At 30.6% G+C, this 20,823-nt stretch overlaps 1 protein-coding gene across 1 annotated transcript in view; it reads right to left on the reverse strand.

The window, feature by feature from the left end:
• Positions 1-689: 689 nt before the first annotated feature.
• The window catches only part of LOC130183456 (inactive phospholipase C-like protein 2), a 43,236-nt gene continuing 23,102 nt past the window's right edge, over positions 690-20,823 (reverse strand). The window contains exons 11-12 of the mRNA XM_056398873.1: positions 2,224-2,333; positions 690-1,998 (exon numbers count right to left, since the gene is read on the reverse strand). Of these exons, the coding sequence (XP_056254848.1) occupies positions 1,816-1,998; positions 2,224-2,333 (293 nt within the window). The 3' untranslated portion in view covers positions 690-1,815. The remainder of the gene's footprint in view (positions 1,999-2,223; positions 2,334-20,823) is intronic.

The raw sequence follows: 20,823 nt of genomic DNA on the forward strand, positions 1-20,823 counted from the left end.
CTCAAGGTCCATTTAGTAGCTGCTCTGGAACTTTCATGAATATCACAGTCTTCATCCCCATTTGGTGTCTGCCCATTTTTCATGGAGTCATGGCATTATGTATGACAAGTGGTACAGTAACAATAGCATGCTAGCATGCTGATTTCCCTTAATGTTTGCCACAAAAGTGACACCTCATGGAAAAACCAGGTTCACCAAAATCAGTAGGATTCATCCTCTGGGGAACATGAATGTCTGAACAAAATTTCATGCAAATCCTTTCAATAGTTGTTGAGATATTTCAGTCTGGACTGAAGTGGTGGAACCAACCGACAAACCATCTTTGTCATGCTACTAGCGTGGCTAAAACTGGAAATGTGAACATTTACAATTCCATGACAACTTGGCAAGATGGAGACCATGTGATATAATCGAAAGCTCAAGAACGGCTGCAAAATGGGCGTTCGTGGTGTGGTGAGATTGTTTTCCTAAAGTTGAAGATATTAATTCTGGGGCTGTAAAAACATCCAAATAATTGTCAGGTCTGTTAGTTGAGACTGTGTCTTTAATCATCAGTCAACCCCAGTGAGCAGTGAGGCTGTTTTAATGGAAGCTCACTGGAGGCAGAACTTGTGTCACATGTCAGTATGAATGAATGCCCATTAAAGTAAAACTCTTGCAGATAAACAGTAACAGACACATGAGCATCACTCATTTAAAAACTAGTTTATTTCCATCCCAACTTAAGGAAGGTGATCATGAACAGCAACATTTTACACAGCTGAACATATTGAGCCTCATCTACTGCACCGAAAACATGTTTCTGGAATGTTTTGTTTTAGGATCAATAACTTATGTAAAATATTCTTTACAGCAAAAAGGATCGAATTACATAATAAAATACTGTACAATGTTTTGCACACAAATTAAGCACTTTCAACAAAACAGTATTTGTTCCCTAGAGGCAGACATTTACAGTCACAGAGTTGATCATTATGGCAGGTCAGGTGACAGCGGTTTAATTACCACAAGGGCGTCGAGAACATACAAAAATATAGAACAATGTATGTAAGACAACATTAAGAGGGTGAAGTTGAAGAGTCTGTGGTAAGACAAAGGCCCTCAAGTTGACTGGATGAAAAGCTGCAATCCAAGACCTACATATGTGTAATGGAAAAAAAACTGGAGAGAGACATACATGGGCTGCACTGGTCCAAGAGATACTATGTTAAAAGACCTTGCTAACTTGATATTGCTGGGTATTGTAGCAGCTTAGTGAAGTACAAACCGCCAACATGTGGAGGCGGCAGTTTTACAGAAGTTTTCAAAAGGTTTTTAACATCTTTTGGCTAAAGTTTCAGTCAGACCGTGCTAGAAAAATGACATTTTTTCCCCTCTCTCTTCATGACACACCTCAAACCTCAAAAACATTGCACATAGGAAGAGGATAATAAACATTTGGTGTATTTACAGTTTAAATACAGTACTAACAGCTGAAACTTGGCTTCAAATCGAGCTACATTCAACTCCCGAATGGCATTTCTCTTCCGTCCCCTCATGGCAGCACTCTGACATCTACGTCTCTCGAGTGCTCGGCGACAGTCGGGTGGACAGTGGTTGCATTTTGAAGACTTTTACATTCATCAACTCTTCTGTTCTTTCTTCTTAAAAACAGGGTACTTGCTGTTCTACTCCCACAACGTTATGAAAGTCTCTGTGGCGGATTATTACGTTGGAACAAATGACATGAGGAGGGTTTGTCACAGCAGCTACAACGGCAATTTGGTCGTCTCTCTCTCTCTCTCTCTCACTCTCTCTCTCTCATTTGTTTGCTTGCTACGCCGACGGTCCTCTAGCACTCGTGGCCGGTTTGTCATCCTGGCCTCGTCGTGTTTGGGAGCGGACTCTTGTCAGTCCTACGCTCTCCTTGGTCAGGTTTCCAGTTAAAGCAGCATCGTGGACCTGCTTCATGTTCTCCTGGACTTCAGCCTTGGCATTCTTCAGTAGGTCAGCCTGGCCCTGGATGTGGGAAAGGGAGGTGGACAGGGGAGAACAGGAGGGAAAGGATGGAGGACACGGGGTACATAGCAGGGAGAGATGGGGACAGAGGGTAGAAGTGGAGGGAGGGAGGATGAAAGAGAACAAAAAAGATGAGCAACTACCTTCAGGCCAAAACATGTTCTAATGGTCTCCCCCTACGGCTGTTTGGGTTTTTGTGAGCATATCAGTGCGTGTGTTGCTGACCTTAAGGATGGTGATGTTCCAGCTGAAACTCTCCAGCGCTCGAGTGACCTTGCGACCTTTCAGCCCCTCCTTCGCTGCCAGGCTCTGCAGCTTCTCATGAAACTCCATCGCTAGAGCCGAAAACACACGAACACAACAGGTTAGAGGTCAACGTTTTTCTACTTCAACTGTATTGTTTACCTTCCCTTGCTATAATTCCTAGATATGACTGCATATAATTTGAATTGACTGACTGAAGTTGTTGTAGACGCTTAACAACAGTTTACCTTGAAGAGTTGTGTACTCTGGCTGTAATCGACCAGTGACACAAGGATTTTGATTTTGGTGTTTTTATCATTTAACTGCATTTCTTCCCCCTCTTATCTGCTCTTAACTGTCAAAGTCCTCACATTCACATTTTCTGACATCACCATATCTGTTCAATGATCTGTCTTCCTGCGTCTCTCGAGCCGATCAGTCTGAGAGTTTCCACCATCAGAAGATCCTGTCCTCTCTATCCTATCCTAATGGGCCTACACTATAATATGTAATAAACTTTTCCACATTAAAATGTCTAAGAATGACTAGACCTACGTTATATATTTGTTTGATTTGTGTATTTCCATTATCCCCAACGTTTCCATCAATTTTCAAACCTAGTGATATTCTGTGATTTCAATTATGATAATGGTCCAGTTCATTTGGTCGCCTGTTAATGGCGTCATATCCCCCTTGTGCATTCGTCTACTTTGTGGTTGTCTGGCAGAAGCAGTCATAACTGACTTTTCATCCAGTTTTAAGCCACATTTCTATGATACACCTTTTTAGATCTTGGTTGTTTTTAACTATATATTTTATGAAGGATTTTGTAAATGTGAGGATTTTAGTCATCTCACATTTGGATCTTCAGTTGTCAGAGAAACAAGCTCTGTTTTAAAACAAATCTAAAAAAAGTTTATCGAGTTAAAGAGTTTATCACGCTATATAAATATATAATAACTATTATAGCTTCATTTTAATTGAACAAATATTCTTTAATCCAACAGGATTTCTGACAGTGGCGATGCTTTTACCCTCTTCTTCCTCACTGCAGCTCAGAATAACATGAGGAGACTCTGTGACCAGAACTGGAAATAAAAACTAAACCTCTGATGTCTTTGATCAGAACAATTAGCCACATGCTGTTAATTATTTCAATGATTATAAATGAACTACATTATGATTATGATGATGACTACTTCTTTCGTCTTTTCTGTCTCTCTTCTTTTCTTTCTCTCCTCTCTGCAGCAGAAACAGTCTGACTTTAACTTTAACTGTTTTATCTGCATCTCATGTTCGTAACAGTTTGTTCATCATCAAAGAGCGAAAATACTCAAACATACTTATAATTCATTCACTTATTTACAATATATCTTTAGTCTGACTTTAATAGAAATTATATTTATATTTTAATTAATATTTCTTTATTCCAGTCATGTGCTCATATAGTTTACGTTTCAACTTGTTGAACATCACTTTTGGACGTTGCTATAACCAAAATTACCGGTAGGCATCAGCGTTTCTTTTCATATCATAAGCACTTTACTCATGAACATGTTAGTGGCACACAGCTCCTCCTGGACAATTTTTAAGGTGAAACTATTTTAATCAGTGATTTTAATGGTTTTAATTTAACTTGGAGAGGAGGAGACCTCTATAGATAATTGCAACAGCACCAAAACCTCCTGAATGATTAACAGGGAATCCAAACCAGGAGCAGCTGACTGCTATGATGGCAATGACGTGGTGAAGACAACAACTTCCATGATCCTACACTACTTCACAATGTCACCAAACACCTTCTTCTGATATTGTTTTGATTGGGAGACCCCTAGTGACTTACTATGTGTTTAATGCAGAAGCTACATTGATGGGCTGTAATTGGCAACGTCTTTCTTGTTTAACCTCTGTATCCATTGTGTTATATGCTTCTAATGAATCTCTCCTGAAATCCAGACTGGAGCTAAGACTGAAACCTGAAAGAGGAACATGCCACTTAATAGTCAACCAGTGTGCCATACTGTAAGCAGTATACATCACAGAGTAGTGGCGGTTCTAGCTTGCATGGTGCCCTAGGGGAATACCCCGTATAGCTCCCCCATGCATGCATTAGTACTGTACAGAGATAGAAGATGTGCTATTTGATGGATTCCCTCACTCCGGTGGGGAGACCTGTGGTCAAATTACCCTCAGACCCCTCCCCATCTACCACCACCTCTGAGAGAGAGGAGACCTTTTCAACAAGCAGGGTCTTGCTTGTTGAAAAGGTCTCGCACAAACTAAAAAGGCGCCCGCTCCGACACGGTGACATGATGTCATTGCAAGGGCGTAGGTTTGGTCTCAACATTGGTACGGATGCAACACCCCACCACCCCTCCAAAACAAAGAGATTGGCTGAACGGTTTATTAACATATGAGATCTGAATTTAAATCCTGGAATGCCCATTAGCAAATGTAATATATGTACATGTGTTGAATTTAAATATATGAATGTGAATGTATATTGAATGCGGAGAAGACGAAGGAAGTGGTAGTTGACTTCAGGTGGTGAGCGGAAGTCCCTGCAAAGAATAATGAGAGAAGATCTCAGGTTTATCTCTCCCCTCAGTGGCAAACATCTACACAGACTGGTGTGTCAGGAAGGCCCAACATACTGTCCAACCCCTCCCACCCCTCCCACCACCTCTCTGAACTCTTGCCATCTGGAAGGAGGCTCCAATGCATCCGTTTAATATCCACCAGATTGCGCAACATCTTTTTTTCCACAAGCCATCAGAACTATGAACTCCCTCAAAATTCTGCCTCCAACACCAGAGGGTGATATGCACAAAAAAATGCACCAGCACTTAAAGTGTCCACTTGACTTGACTGTTTATTAAGGAAACCTGTTTGCATCAGCAACTTTGTATATGTTATCTAAAGCTGCTCTTATGAAAGGTTTTTAATACTGCTCTTTTCATTTAAAAAAAAATGTTTTTATGTCACACGTATATTGTGTAGTGTGTATAGCCTTTGTTGTTTTTAAATGTGATATGCACCCTGATCTACGGAGTATGGTATTTCACCTCAATGTATGCTGAAATGTATATCATGATTCTGATTCTAATGAGATATTGTTAAGAAAATCATATACAAGCATATAGAATATTAATAAGCATGTTGTTTTAATAAAGTTGCATTTTATCATGAGTATTTCATATATGTTATCAACTTATACACAAGGTCATATACACTCTGTATATGTGTCATTATAATATATCTTCTTATAGGTGACACAGGGTAACATGACTCCTGAAATAGGGACATATATGTCATATATATGTCAATAGTCATAGTATAGTAAGGCATGAAAACATCACAGTATAGTGAGGCATAAAAACCTCAAAAAACGTCATAGTATAGTAAGGCATTAAAACTCATATAAACGTCATAGTATAGTAAGGCATAAAAAGTCATAAAAATGTCATAGTATAGTAAGGCATAAAAACATCAAAAAACGTCATAGTATAGTAAGGCATAAAAAGTCATAGTATATATAATAAGGCATAAAAACCTTAAAAAACGTCATGGTATATTAAGGCATTAAATTTCATAAAAAAGTCATAGTATAGAAAGGCATAAAAAGTCATAGTATACTAAGGCATAAAAACCTCAAAAAACGTCATAGTATAGCAAAGCATGAAAAGTCATGGTATAGTAAGGCATAAAAACCTAAAAAAAAGTCATAGTATATAGTAAGTCATAAAATGTCATAAAAACGTCATAGTATAGTAAGGCATAAAAAGTCATAAAAATGTCATAGTATAGTAAGGCTTAAAAAGTCATAAAAAGTCATACTATGATAAGGCATATAAAGTCATAGTATAGTAAGGCATAAAAGTCATAAAAATGTCATAGTATAGTAAGGCATAAAAGTCATAAAAATGTCATAGTGAGGCATAAAAAGTCATAAAAACGTCATAGTATAACAAGGCATAAAAAGTCATAAAAAAGTCATAGTATAGTAAGGCATAAAAAGTCATAAAAATGCCATAGTATAGTAAGGCATAAAAACATCAAAAAACGTCACAGTATAGTAAGGCATAAAAAGTCATAGTATAGTAAAGTATAAAAAGCCCATAAAATGTCATAGTATAGTAAAGCATAAAATTTCATAAAAAAGTCATAGTATAGTAAGGCATGAAAAGTCATAAAAACGTCATAGTATATTAAGGCATAAAAAGTCATAGTATAGTAAGGTATAAAAAGCCCATAAAACGTCATAGTATAGTAAGGCATAAACAGTCATAAAAACGTCATAGTATGGTAAGGCATAAAAGTCATAAAAATGTCACAGTATAGTAAGGCATAAAAGTGATAAAAATGTCATAGTATAGTAAGGCATGAAAAGTCATAAAAATGTCATAGTATAGTAAAGCATAAAAGTCATAAAAATGTCATAGTATAGTAAGGCATAAAAAGTCATAAAAACGTCATAGTATAGTAAGGCATAAAAAGTCATAGTATAGTAAGGTATAAAAAGCCCATAAAACGTCATAGTATAGTAAAGCATAAAATGTCATAAAAATGTCATAGTATAGTAAGGCATGAAAGGTCATAAAAATGTCATAGTATAGTAAGGCATAAAAGTCATAAAAATGTCATAGTATAGTAAGGCATAAAAACATCAAAAAACGTCACAGTATAGTAAGGCGTAAAAAATCATGAAAACGTCATAGTATAATAAGGCATAAAAAGTCATAAAAACGTCATAGTATAGTAAGGCATAAAAGTAATAAAAATGTCATAGTATAGTAAGGCATTAAAACTCATAAAAACGTCATAGTATAGTAAGGCATGAAAGGTCATAAAAATGTCATAGTATAGTAAGGCATAAAAGTCATAAAAATGTCATAGTATAGTAAGGCATAAAAACATCAAAAAACGTCACAGTATAGTAAGGCGTAAAAAATCATGAAAACGTCATAGTATAATAAGGCATAAAAAGTCATAAAAACGTCATAGTATAGTAAGGCATAAAAGTAATAAAAATGTCATAGTATAGTAAGGCATTAAAACTCATAAAAACGTCATAGTATAGTAAGGCATGAAAAGTCATAAAAATGTCATAGTATGGTAAGGCATAAGAACATCAAAAAACGTCATAGTATAGTAAGGCATAAAAAGTCATAGTATAGTAAGGTATAAAAAGCCCATAAAATGTCATATTATAGTAAAGCATAAAATGTCATAAAAACGTCATAGTATACTAAGGCATAAAAACATAAAAAATTGACATAGTATAGTTAGGCATTTAATGTCATAAAAACGTCATAGTATGGTAAGGCATAAAAGTCATAAAAATGTCACAGTATAGTAAGGCATAAAAGTCATAAAAATATCATAGTATAGTAAGACATAAAAAGTCATAAAAACGTCATAGTATAATAAGGCATAAAAAGTCATAAAAACGTCATAGTATAGTAAGGCATAAAAAGTCACAGTATAGTAAGGTATAAAAAGCCCATAAAACGTCATAGTATAGTAAAGCATAAAATGTCATAAAAACGTCATAGTATAATAAGGCATAAAAACATAAAAAATTGACATAGTATAGTTAGGCATTTAATGTCATAAAAACGTCATAGTATGGTAAGGCATAAAAGTCATAAAAATGTCACAGTATAGTAAGGCATAAAAGTCATAAAAATATCATAGTATAGTAAGACATAAAAAGTCATAAAAACGTCATAGTATAATAAGGCATAAAAAGTCATAAAAACGTCATAGTATAGTAAGGCATAAAAAGTCACAGTATAGTAAGGTATAAAAAGCCCATAAAACGTCATAGTATAGTAAAGCATAAAATGTCATAAAAACGTCATAGTATAATAAGGCATAAAAAGTCATAAAAACGTCATAGTATGGTAAGGCATAAAAAGTCATAGTATAGTAAGGTATAAAAAGCCCATAAAACCTCATTGTATAGTACAGCATAAAATGTCATAAAAATGTCATAGTATAGTAAGGCATAAAAGTCATAAAAATGTCATAGTATAGTAAGGCATAAAAACATCAAAAAACGTCACAGTATAGTAAGGCATAAAAAGTCATGAAAACGTCATAGTATAATAAGGCATAAAAAGTCATAAAAACGTCATAGTATAGTAAGCCATGAAAAGTCATAAAAATGTCATAGTATGGTAAGGCATAAGAACATCAAAAAACGTCATAGTATAGTAAGGCATAAAAAGTCATAGTATAGTAATGTATAAAAAGTCCATAAAATGTCATATTATAGTAAAGCATAAAATGTCATAAAAACGTCATCGTATACTAAGGCATAAAAACATCAAAAATTGACATAGTATAGTAAGGCATTTAATGTCATAAAAATGTCATAGTATAGTAAGGCATAAAAAGTCATAAAAACGTCATAGTATAGTAAGGCATAAAAACATCAAAAAAGGTCACAGTATAGTAAGGCATAAAAAGTCATAGTATAGTAAGGTATAAAAAGCCCATAAAATGTCATAGTATAGTAAAGCATAAAATTTCATAAAAAAGTCATAGTATAGTAAGGCATGAAAAGTCATAAAAACGTCATAGTATATTAAGGCATAAAAAGTCATAGTATAGTAAGGTATAAAAAGCCCATAAAACGTCATAGTATAGTAAAGCATAAACAGTCATAAAAATGTCATAGTATAGTAAGGCATAAAAGTGATAAAAATGTCATAGTATAGTAAGGCATGAAAAGTCATAAAAATGTCATAGTATAGTAAGGCATAAAAGTCATAAAAATGTCATAGTATAGTAAGGCATAAAAAGTCATAAAAACGTCATAGTATAGTAAGGCATAAAAAGTCATAAAAACGTCATAGTATAGTAAGGCATAAAAAGTCATAGTATAGTAAGGTATAAAAAGCCCATCAAATGTCATATTATAGTAAAGCATAAAATGTCATAAAAACGTCATAGTATACTAAGGCATAAAAACATTAAAAAAATGACATAGTATAGTAAGTAAGGCATAAACAGTCATAAAAACGTCATAGTATGGTAAGGCATAAAAGTAAAAAAAATGTCACAGTATAGTAAGGCATAAAAGTCTAAAAAATATCATAGTATAGTAAGGCATAAAAAGTCATAAAAACGTCATAGTATAATAAGGCATAAAAAGTCATAAAAACGTCATAGTATAGTAAGGCATAAAAAGTCACAGTATAGTAAGGTATAAAAAGCCCATAAAACGTCATAGTATAGTAAAGCATAAAATGTCATAAAAACGTCATAGTATAATAAGGCATAAAAAGTCATAAAAACGTCATAGTATGGTAAGGCATAAAAACATAAAAAAACATCATAGTATAGTAAGGCATAAAAACATCAAAAAACGTCACAGTATAGTAAGGCATAAAAGTCATAAAAATGTCACAGTATAGTAAGGCATAAAAGTCATAAAAATGTCATAGTATAATAAGGCATAAAAAGTCATAAAAACGTCATAGTATAGTAAGGCATAAAAAGTCATAAAAACGTCATAGTATAGTAAGGCATAAAAAGTCATAAAAACGTCATAGTATAGTAGGCATAAAAAGTCATAGTATAGTAAGCATAAAAAGTCATAAAAACGTCATAGTAATAGTAAGGCATAAAAAGTCAAAAAACGTCACAGTATAGTAAGGCATAAAATGTCATAGTATAGTAAGGCATAAAAAGTCATAAAAACGTCATAGTAAGTAAGGCATAAACAGTCTTAAAAACGTCATAGTATAGTAAAACATAAACAGTCATAAAAACGTCATAGTAAAGCATAAAAAGTCATAAAAACGTCATAGTATATTAAGGCATAAAAAGTCACAGTATAGTAAGGCATGAAAGGTCATAAAAACGTCATAGTAAAGCATAAAATGTCATATTATAGTAAAGCATAAAATGTAATAAAAACGTCATAGTATATTAAGGCATAAAAAGTCATAAAAACGTCATAGTAATAGTAAGGCATAAAACTCATAAAAACGTCATAGTATAGTAAGGCATTAAAACTCATAAAAACGTCATAGTATAGTATAGTAAGGCATAAAAAGTCATAAAAACGTCATAGTATAATAAGGCATAAAAAGTCAAAAAACGTCATAGTATAGTAAAGCATGAAAAGTCATAGTATAGTAAGGCATAAAAAGCCATGGTATACTAAGGCATAAAAACATAAATAAAATGTCATATTATAGTAAAGCATAAAATGTCATAAAAACGTCATAGTATACTAAGGCATAAAAACATCAAAAAATGACATAGTATAGTAAGGCATAAACAGTCTTAAAAACGTCATAGTATGGTAAGGCATAAAAGTCATAAAAATGTCACAGTATAGTAAGGCATAAAAGTCATAAAAACGTCATAGTATAGTAAGGCATAAAAACATCAAAAAAGGTCACAGTATAGTAAGGCATAAAAAGTCATAGTATAGTAAGGTATAAAAAGCCCATAAAATGTCATAGTATAGTAAAGCATAAAATTTCATAAAAAAGTCATAGTATAGTAAGGCATGAAAAGTCATAAAAACGTCATAGTATATTAAGGCATAAAAAGTCATAGTATAGTAAGGTATAAAAAGCCCATAAAACGTCATAGTATAGTAAAACATAAACAGTCATAAAAATGTCATAGTATAGTAAGGCATAAAAGTGATAAAAATGTCATAGTATAGTAAGGCATGAAAAGTCATAAAAATGTCATAGTATAGTAAGGCATAAAAGTCATAAAAATGTCATAGTATAGTAAGGCATAAAAAGTCATAAAAACGTCATAGTATAGTAAGGCATAAAAAGTCATAAAAACGTCATAGTATAGTAAGGCATAAAAAGTCATAGTATAGTAAGGTATAAAAAGCCCATCAAATGTCATATTATAGTAAAGCATAAAATGTCATAAAAACGTCATAGTATACTAAGGCATAAAAACATTAAAAAAATGACATAGTATAGTAAGGCATAAACAGTCATAAAAACGTCATAGTATGGTAAGGCATAAAAGTAAAAAAAATGTCACAGTATAGTAAGGCATAAAAGTCTAAAAAATATCATAGTATAGTAAGGCATAAAAAGTCATAAAAACGTCATAGTATAATAAGGCATAAAAAGTCATAAAAACGTCATAGTATAGTAAGGCATAAAAAGTCACAGTATAGTAAGGTATAAAAAGCCCATAAAACGTCATAGTATAGTAAAGCATAAAATGTCATAAAAACGTCATAGTATAATAAGGCATAAAAAGTCATAAAAACGTCATAGTATGGTAAGGCATAAAAACATAAAAAAACATCATAGTATAGTAAGGCATAAAAACATCAAAAAACGTCACAGTCTAGTAAGGCATAAAAGTCATAAAAATGTCACAGTATAGTAAGGCATAAAAGTCATAAAAATGTCATAGTATAATAAGGCATAAAAAGTCATAAAAACGTCATAGTATAGTAAGGCATAAAAAGTCATAAAAACGTCATAGTATAGTAAGGCATAAAAAGTCATAAAAACGTCATAGTATAGTAAGGCATTAAAACTCATAAAAACGTCATAGTATAGTAAGGCATAAAAAGTCATAAAAACGTCATAGTATAGTAAGGCATAAAAAGTCACAGTATAGTAAGGTATAAAAAGCCCATAAAACGTCATAGTATAGTAAAGCATAAAATGTCATAAAAACGTCATAGTATAGTATGGCATAAAAAGTCATAAAAAGTCATAAAAACGTCATAGTATAGTAAGGCATTAAAACTCATAAAAACGTCATAGTATAGTAAGGCATGAAAAGTCATAAAAATGTCATAGTATGGTAAGGCAAAAAAACATCAAAAAACGTCACAGTATAGTAAGGCATAAAAAGTCATAAAAACGTCATAGTATAATAAGGCATAAAAAGTCATAAAAACGTCATAGTATAGTAAGGCATAAAAAGTCATAAAAACGTCATAGTATAGTAAGGCATAAAAAGTCATAAAAACGTCATAGTATAGTAAGGCATTAAAACTCATAAAAACGTCATAGTATAGTAAGGCATAAAAAGTCATAAAAACGTCATAGTATAGTAAGGCATAAAAAGTCACAGTATAGTAAGGTATAAAAAGCCCATAAAACGTCATAGTATAGTAAAGCATAAAATGTCATAAAAACGTCATAGTATAATAAGGCATAAAAAGTCATAAAAACGTCATAGTATAGTAAGGCATTAAAACTCATAAAAACGTCATAGTATAGTAAGGCATGAAAAGTCATAAAAATGTCATAGTATGGTAAGGCAAAAAAACATCAAAAAACGTCACAGTATAGTAAGGCATAAAAAGTCATAAAAACGTCATAGTATAATAAGGCATAAAAAGTCATAAAAACGTCATAGTATAGTAAAGCATGAAAAGTCATAGTATAGTAAGGCATAAAAAGCCATGGTATACTAAGGCATAAAAACATAAATAAAATGTCATAAAAATGTCATATTATAGTAAAGCATAAAAGTCATAAAAATGTCATAAAAAACGTCATAGTATACTAAGGCATAAAAAACATCAAAAAATGACATAGTATAGTAAGGCATAAACAGTCTTAAAAACGTCATAGTATGGTAAGGCATAAAAGTCATAAAAATGTCACAGTATAGTAAGGCATAAAAAGTCATAAAAACGTCATAGTATAGTAAGGCATTAAAAGTCATAAAAACGTCATAGTATAGTAAGGCATAAAAAGTCATAGTATAGTAAGGTATAAAAAGTCCATAAAATGTCATAGTATAGTAAAGCATAAAATTTCATAAAAAGTCATGGTATAGTAAGGCATGAAAAGTCATAAAAACGTCATAGTATATTAAGGCATAAAAAGTCATAAAAATGTCATAGTATGGTAAGGCATAAAAAGCCATAAAACGTCATAGTATAGTAAAACATAAACAGTCATAAAAATGTCATAAAAATGTCATAGTATAGTAAGGCATAAAAGTCATAAAAATGTCATAGTATAGTAAGGCATTAAAAAGTCATAAAAATGTCATAGTATAGTAAGGCATAAAAGTCATAAAAATGTCATAGTATAGTAAGGCATAAAAGTCATAAAAACGTCATAGTATAGTAAGGCATAAAAAGTCATAAAAACGTCATAGTATAGTAAGGCATAAAAAGTCATAAAAACGTCATAGTATAGTAAGGTATAAAAAGCCCATCAAATGTCATATTATAGTAAAGCATAAAATGTCATAAAAACGTCATAGTATACTAAGGCATAAAAACATTAAAAAAATGACATAGTATAGTAAGGCATAAACAGTCATAAAAACGTCATAGTATGGTAAGGCATAAAAGTAAAAAAAATGTCACAGTATAGTAAGGCATAAAAAGTCATAAAAAGTCATAAAAACGTCATAGTATAGTAAGGCATAAAAAGTCATAAAAACGTCATAGTATAATAAGGCATAAAAAGTCATAAAAACGTCATAGTATAGTAAGGCATAAAAAGTCACAGTATAGTAAGGTATAAAAAGCCCATAAAACGTCATAGTATAGTAAAGCATAAAATGTCATAAAAACGTCATAGTATAATAAGGCATAAAAAGTCATTAAAACGTCATAGTATGGTAAGGCATAAGAACATCAAAAAACGTCATAGTATAGTAAGGCATAAAAACATCAAAAAACGTCACAGTCTAGTAAGGCATAAAAGTCATAAAAAACGTCATAGTATAGTAAGGCATAAAAGTCATAAAAAACGTCATAGTATAATAAGGCATAAAAAGTCATAAAAACGTCATAGTATAGTAAGGCATAAAAAGTCATAAAAACGTCATAGTTATAGTAAGGCATAAAAAGTCAAAAAACGTCATAAAAACGTCATAGTATAGTAAGGCATTAAAAAGTCATAAAAACGTCATAGTATAGTAAGGCATAAAAAGTCATAAAAACGTCATAGTATAGTAAGGCATAAAAAGTCACAGTATAGTAAGTATAAAAAGCCCATAAAACGTCATAGTATAGTAAAACATAAACAGTCATAAAAACGTCATAGTATAATAAGGCATAAAAAGTCATAAAAACGTCATAGTATAGTAAGGCATTAAAACTCATAAAAACGTCATAGTATAGTAAGGCATGAAAAGTCATAAAAATGTCATAGTATGGTAAGGCAAAAAAACATCAAAAAACGTCACAGTATAGTAAGGCATAAAAAGTCATAAAAACGTCATAGTATAATAAGGCATAAAAAGTCATAAAAACGTCATAGTATAGTAAGGCATAAAAAGTCATAAAAACGTCATAGTATAGTAAGGCATAAAAAGTCATAAAAACGTCATAGTATAGTAAGGCATTAAAACTCATAAAAACGTCATAGTATAGTAAGGCATAAAAAGTCATAAAAACGTCATAGTATAGTAAGGCATAAAAAGTCACAGTATAGTAAGGTATAAAAAGCCCATAAAACGTCATAGTATAGTAAAGCATAAAATGTCATAAAAACGTCATAGTATAATAAGGCATAAAAAGTCATAAAAACGTCATAGTATAGTAAGGCATTAAAACTCATAAAAACGTCATAGTATAGTAAGGCATGAAAAGTCATAAAAATGTCATAGTATGGTAAGGCATAAGAACATCAAAAAACGTCATAGTATAGTATGGCATAAAAAGTCATAGTATAGTAAGGTATAAAAAGCCCATAAAACGTCATAGTATACTAAAGCATAAAATGTCATAAAAACGTCATAGTATAGTAAGGCATTAAAACTCATAAAAACGTCATAGTATAGTAAGGCATTAAAACTCATAAAAACGTCATAGTTAGTAAGGCATTAAAACTCATAAAAACGTCATAGTATAGTAAGGCATTAAAACTCATAAAAACGTCATAGTATAGTAAGGCATAAAAAGTCATAAAAATGTCATAGTATACTAAGGCATAAAAACCTCAAAAAACGTCATAGTATAGTAAAGCATGAAAAGTCATAAAAAAGTCATAGTATAGTAAGCATAAAAAGCCATGGTATACTAAGGCATAAAAACATAAATAAAATGTCATATTATAGTAAAGCATAAAATGTCATAAAAACGTCATAGTATACTAAGGCATAAAAACATCAAAAAATGACATAGTATAGTAAGGCATAAACAGTCTTAAAAACGTCATAGTATGGTAAGGCATAAAAGTCATAAAAATGTCACAGTATAGTAAGGCATAAAAGTCATAAAAATGTCATAGTATAGTAAGGCATAAAAGTCATAAAAATGTCATAGTATAGTAAGGCATAAAAAGTCATAAAAACGTCATAGTATAGTAAGGCATAAAAAGTCATAAAAACGTCATAGTATAGTAAGGCATAAAAACGTCAAAAAACGTCACAGTATAGTAAGGCATAAAAAGTCATAGTATAGTAAGGTATAAAAAGCCCATAAAATGTCATAGTATAGTAAGACATAAAATTTCATAAAAACGTCATAGTATAGTAACGCAAAAAAACATCAAAAAACGTCACAGTATAGTAAAGCATAAAATGTCATAAAAACGTCATAGTATAATAAGGCATAAAAAGTCATAAAAACGTCATAGTATGGTAAGGCATAAAAAGTCATAGTATAGTAAGGTATAAAAAGCCCATAAAACCTCATTGTATAGTACAGCATAAAATGTCATAAAAATGTCATAGTATAGTAAGGCATAAAAAGTCATAAAAATGTCATAGTATAGTAAGGCATAAAAACATCAAAAAACGTCACAGTATAGTAAGCATAAAAAGTCATGAAAACGTCATAGTATAATAAGGCATAAAAAGTCATAAAAACGTCATAGTATAGTAAGCCATGAAAAGTCATAAAAATGTCATAGTATGGTAAGGCATAAGAACATCAAAAAACGTCATAGTATAGTAAGGCATAAAAAGTCATAGTATAGTAATGTATAAAAAGTCCATAAAATGTCATATTATAGTAAAGCATAAAATGTCATAAAAACGTCATCGTATACTAAGGCATAAAAACAACAAAAATTGACATAGTATAGTAAGGCATTTAATGTCATAAAAATGTCATAGTATAGTAAGGCATAAAAAGTCATAAAAACGTCATAGTATAGTATGGCATAAAAAACATCAAAAAAGGTCACAGTATAGTAAGGCATAAAAAGTCACAGTATAGTAAGGTATAAAAAGCCCATAAAATGTCATAGTATAGTAAAGCATAAAATTTCATAAAAAGTCATAGTATAGTAAGGCATGAAAAGTCATAAAAAGTCATAGTATATTAAGGCATAAAAAGTCATAGTATAGTAAGGTATAAAAAGCCCATAAAACGTCATAGTATAGTAAAACATAAACAGTCATAAAAATGTCATAGTATAGTAAGGCGTAAAAGTGATAAAAATGTCATAGTATAGTAAGGCATGAAAAGTCATAAAAATGTCATAGTATAGTAAGGCATAAAAGTCATAAAAATGTCATAGTATAGTAAGGCATAAAAAGTCATAAAAACGTCATAGTATAGTAAGGCATAAAAAGTCATAAAAACGTCATAGTATAGTAAGGCATAAAAAGTCATAGTATAGTAAGGTATAAAAAGCCCATCAAATGTCATATTATAGTAAAGCATAAAATGTCATAAAAACGTCATAGTATACTAAGGCATAAAAACATCAAAAAACGTCATAGTATAGTAAGGCATAAACAGTCATAAAAACGTCATTAGTATAGTAAGGCATAAAAGTAAAAAAAATGTCACAGTATAGTAAGGCATAAAAGTCTAAAAAATATCATAGTATAGTAAGGCATAAAAGTCATAAAAACGTCATAGTATAATAAGGCATAAAAAGTCATAAAAACGTCATAGTATAGTAAGGCATAAAAAGTCACAGTATAGTAAGGTATAAAAAGCCCATAAAACGTCATAGTATAGTAATGTATAAAAAGTCCATAAAATGTCATAGTATAATAAGGCATAAAAAGTCATAAAAACGTCATAGTATGGTAAGGCATAAAAACATAAAAAAACATCATAGTATAGTAAGGCATAAAAACATCAAAAAACGTCACAGTATAGTAAGGCATAAAAAGTCATGAAAACGTCATACTATAGTAAGGCATAAAAGTCATAAAAATGTCATAGTATAGTAAGGCATTAAAACTCATAAAAACGTCATAGTATAGTAAGGCATGAAAAGTCATAAAAATGTCATAGTATGGTAAGGAATAAGAACATCAAAAAACGTCATAGTATAGTATGGCATAAAAAGTCATAGTATAGTAAGGTATAAAAAGCCCACAAAATGTCATATTATAGTAAAGCATAAAATGTCATAAAAATGTCATAGTATAGTAAGGCATAAAAACATCAAAAAATGACATAGTATAGTAAGGCATAAACAGTCATAAAAACGTCATAGTATGGTAAGGCATAAAAGTCATAAAAATGTCACAGTATAGTAAGGCATAAAAGTCATAAAAATGTCATAGTATAGTAAGGCATGAAAAGTCATAAAAATGTCATAGTATAGTAAGGCATAAAAGTCATAAAAATGTCATAGTATAGTAAGGCATAAAAAGTCATAAAAACGTCATAGTATAGTAAGGCATTAAAAGTCATAAATACGTCATAGTATAGTAAGGCATAAAAAGTCATAGTATAGTAAGGTATAAAAAGCCCATCAAATGTCATATTATAGTAAAGCATAAAATGTCATAAAAACGTCATAGTATACTAAGGCATAAAAACATCAAGAAATGACATAGTATAGTAAGGCATAAACAGTCATAAAAACGTCATAGTATGGTAAGGCATAAAAGTAAAAAAAATGTCACAGTATAGTAAGGCATAAAAGTCTAAAAAATATCATAGTATAGTAAGGCATAAAAAGTCATAAAAACGTCATAGTATAATAAGGCATAAAAAGTCATAAAAACGTCATAGTATAGTAAGGCATAAAAAGTCACAGTATAGTAAGGTATAAAAAGCCCATCAAATGTCATATTATAGTAAAGCATAAAATGTCATAAAAACGTCATAGTATACTAAGGCATAAAAACATAAAAAAATGACATAGTATAGTAAGGCATAAACAGTCATAAAAACGTCATAGTATGGTAAGGCATAAAAGTCATAAAAATGTCACAGTATAGTAAGGCATAAAAGTCATAAGAATATCATAGTATAGTAAGACATAAAAAGTCATAAAAACGTCATAGTATAATAAGGCATAAAAAGTCATAAAAACGTCATAGTATAGTAAGGCATAAAAAGTCACAGTATAGTAAGGTATAAAAAGCCCATAAAACGTCATAGTATAGTAAAGCATAAAATGTCATAAAAACGTCATAGTATATAAGGCATAAAAAGTCATAAAAACGTCATAGTATAGTAAGGCATAAAAAGTCACAGTATAGTAAGGTATAAAAAGCCATAAAACGTCATAGTATAGTAAAGCATAAAATGTCATAAAAACGTCATAGTATAATAAGGCATAAAAAGTCATAAAAACGTCATAGTATGTAAGGCATAAAAAGTCATAGTATAGTAAGGTATAAAAAGCCCATAAAACCTCATTGTATAGTACAGCGTAAAATGTCATAAAAATGTCATAGTATAGTAAGGCATAAAAGTCATAAAAATGTCATAGTATAGTAAGGCATAAAAACATCAAAAAACGTCACAGTATAGTAAGGCATAAAAAGTCATGAAAACGTCATAGTATAATAAGGCATAAAAAGTCATAAAAACGTCATAGTATAGTAAGGCATAAAAGTCATAAAAATGTCATAGTATAGTAAGGCATTAAAACTCATAAAAACGTCATAGTATAGTAAGCCATGAAAAGTCATAAAAATGTCATAGTATGGTAAGGCATAAGAACATCAAAAAACGTCATAGTATAGTATGGCATAAAAAGTCATAAAAAGTCATAGTATAGTAATGTATAAAAAGTCCATAAAATGTCATATTATAGTAAAGCATAAAATGTCATAAAAACGTCATCGTATACTAAGGCATAAAAACATCAAAAATTGACATAGTATAGTAAGGCATTTAATGTCATAAAAATGTCATAGTATAGTAAGGCAGAAAAGTCATAAAAATGTCATAGTGAGGCATAAAAAGTCATAAAAACGTCATAGTCTAATAAGGCATAAAAAGTCATAAAAACGTCATAGTATAGTAAGGCATAAAAACATCAAAAAAGGTCACAGTATAGTAATGCATAAAAAGTCATAAAAAAGTCATAGTATAGTAAGGCATGAAAAGTCATAAAAACGTCATAGTATATTAAGGCATAAAAAGTCATAGTATAGTAAGGTATAAAAAGCCCATAAAACGTCATAGTATAGTAAAGCATAAACAGTCATAAAAATGTCATAGTATAGTAAGGCATAAAAGTGATAAAAATGTCATAGTATAGTAAGGCATGAAAAGTCATAAAAATGTCATAGTATAGTAAGGCATAAAAAGTCATAAAAATGTCATAGTATAGTAAGGCATAAAAAGTCATAAAAACGTCATAGTATAGTAAGGCATAAAAAGTCATAAAAACGTCATAGTATAGTAAGGCATAAAAAGTCATAGTATAGTAAGGTATAAAAAGCCCATCAAATGTCATATTATAGTAAAGCATAAAATGTCATAAAAACGTCATAGTATACTAAGGCATAAAAACATCAAAAAATGACATAGTATAGTAAGGCATAAACAGTCATAAAAACGTCATAGTATGGTAAGGCATAAAAGTAAAAAAAATGTCACAGTATAGTAAGGCATAAAAGTATAAAAAATATCATAGTATAGTAAGGCATAAAAAGTCATAAAAAGTCATAGTATAATAAGGCATAAAAAGTCATAAAAACGTCATAGTATAGTAAGGCATAAAAAGCCATAGTATAGTAAGGTATAAAAAGCCCATAAAACGTCATAGTATACTAAAGCATAAAATGTCATAAAAACGTCATAGTATAATAAGGCATAAAAAGTCATAAAAAGTCATAAAAACGTCATAGTATAGTAAGGCATTAAAACTCATAAAAACGTCATAGTATAGTAAGGCATTAAAACTCATAAAAACGTCATAGTATAGTAAGGCATAAAAAGTCATAAAAATGTCATAGTATACTAAGGCATAAAAACCTCAAAAAACGTCATAGTATAGTAAAGCATGAAAAGTCATAGTATAGTAAGGCATAAAAAGCCATGGTATACTAAGGCATAAAAACATAAAAAAAATGTCATAGTATAGTAAGGCATTAAATGTCATAAAAATGTCATAGTATAGTAAGGCATAAAATGTCATAAAAACATCATAGTATACTAAGGCATAAAAATCTCAAAAAACGTCATAGTATAGTAAGGCATTAAATTTCATAAAAATGTCATAGTATAGTAAAGCATGAAAAGTCATAGTATAGTAAGGCATAAAAAACCTAAAAAAACATCATAGTATAGTAAAGCATAAAATTTCATAAAAACGTCATAGTATAGTAAGGCATAAAAACATAAAAAAATGTCATAGTATAGTAAGGCATAAACAGTCATAAAAATGTCACAGTATAGTAAGGCATAAAAGTCATAAAAATGTCATAGTATAGTAAGGCATA

Source organism: Seriola aureovittata, chromosome 16 (genome assembly GCF_021018895.1).
Source record: "Seriola aureovittata isolate HTS-2021-v1 ecotype China chromosome 16, ASM2101889v1, whole genome shotgun sequence".
Lineage (NCBI taxonomy): Eukaryota > Metazoa > Chordata > Actinopteri > Carangiformes > Carangidae > Seriola > Seriola aureovittata.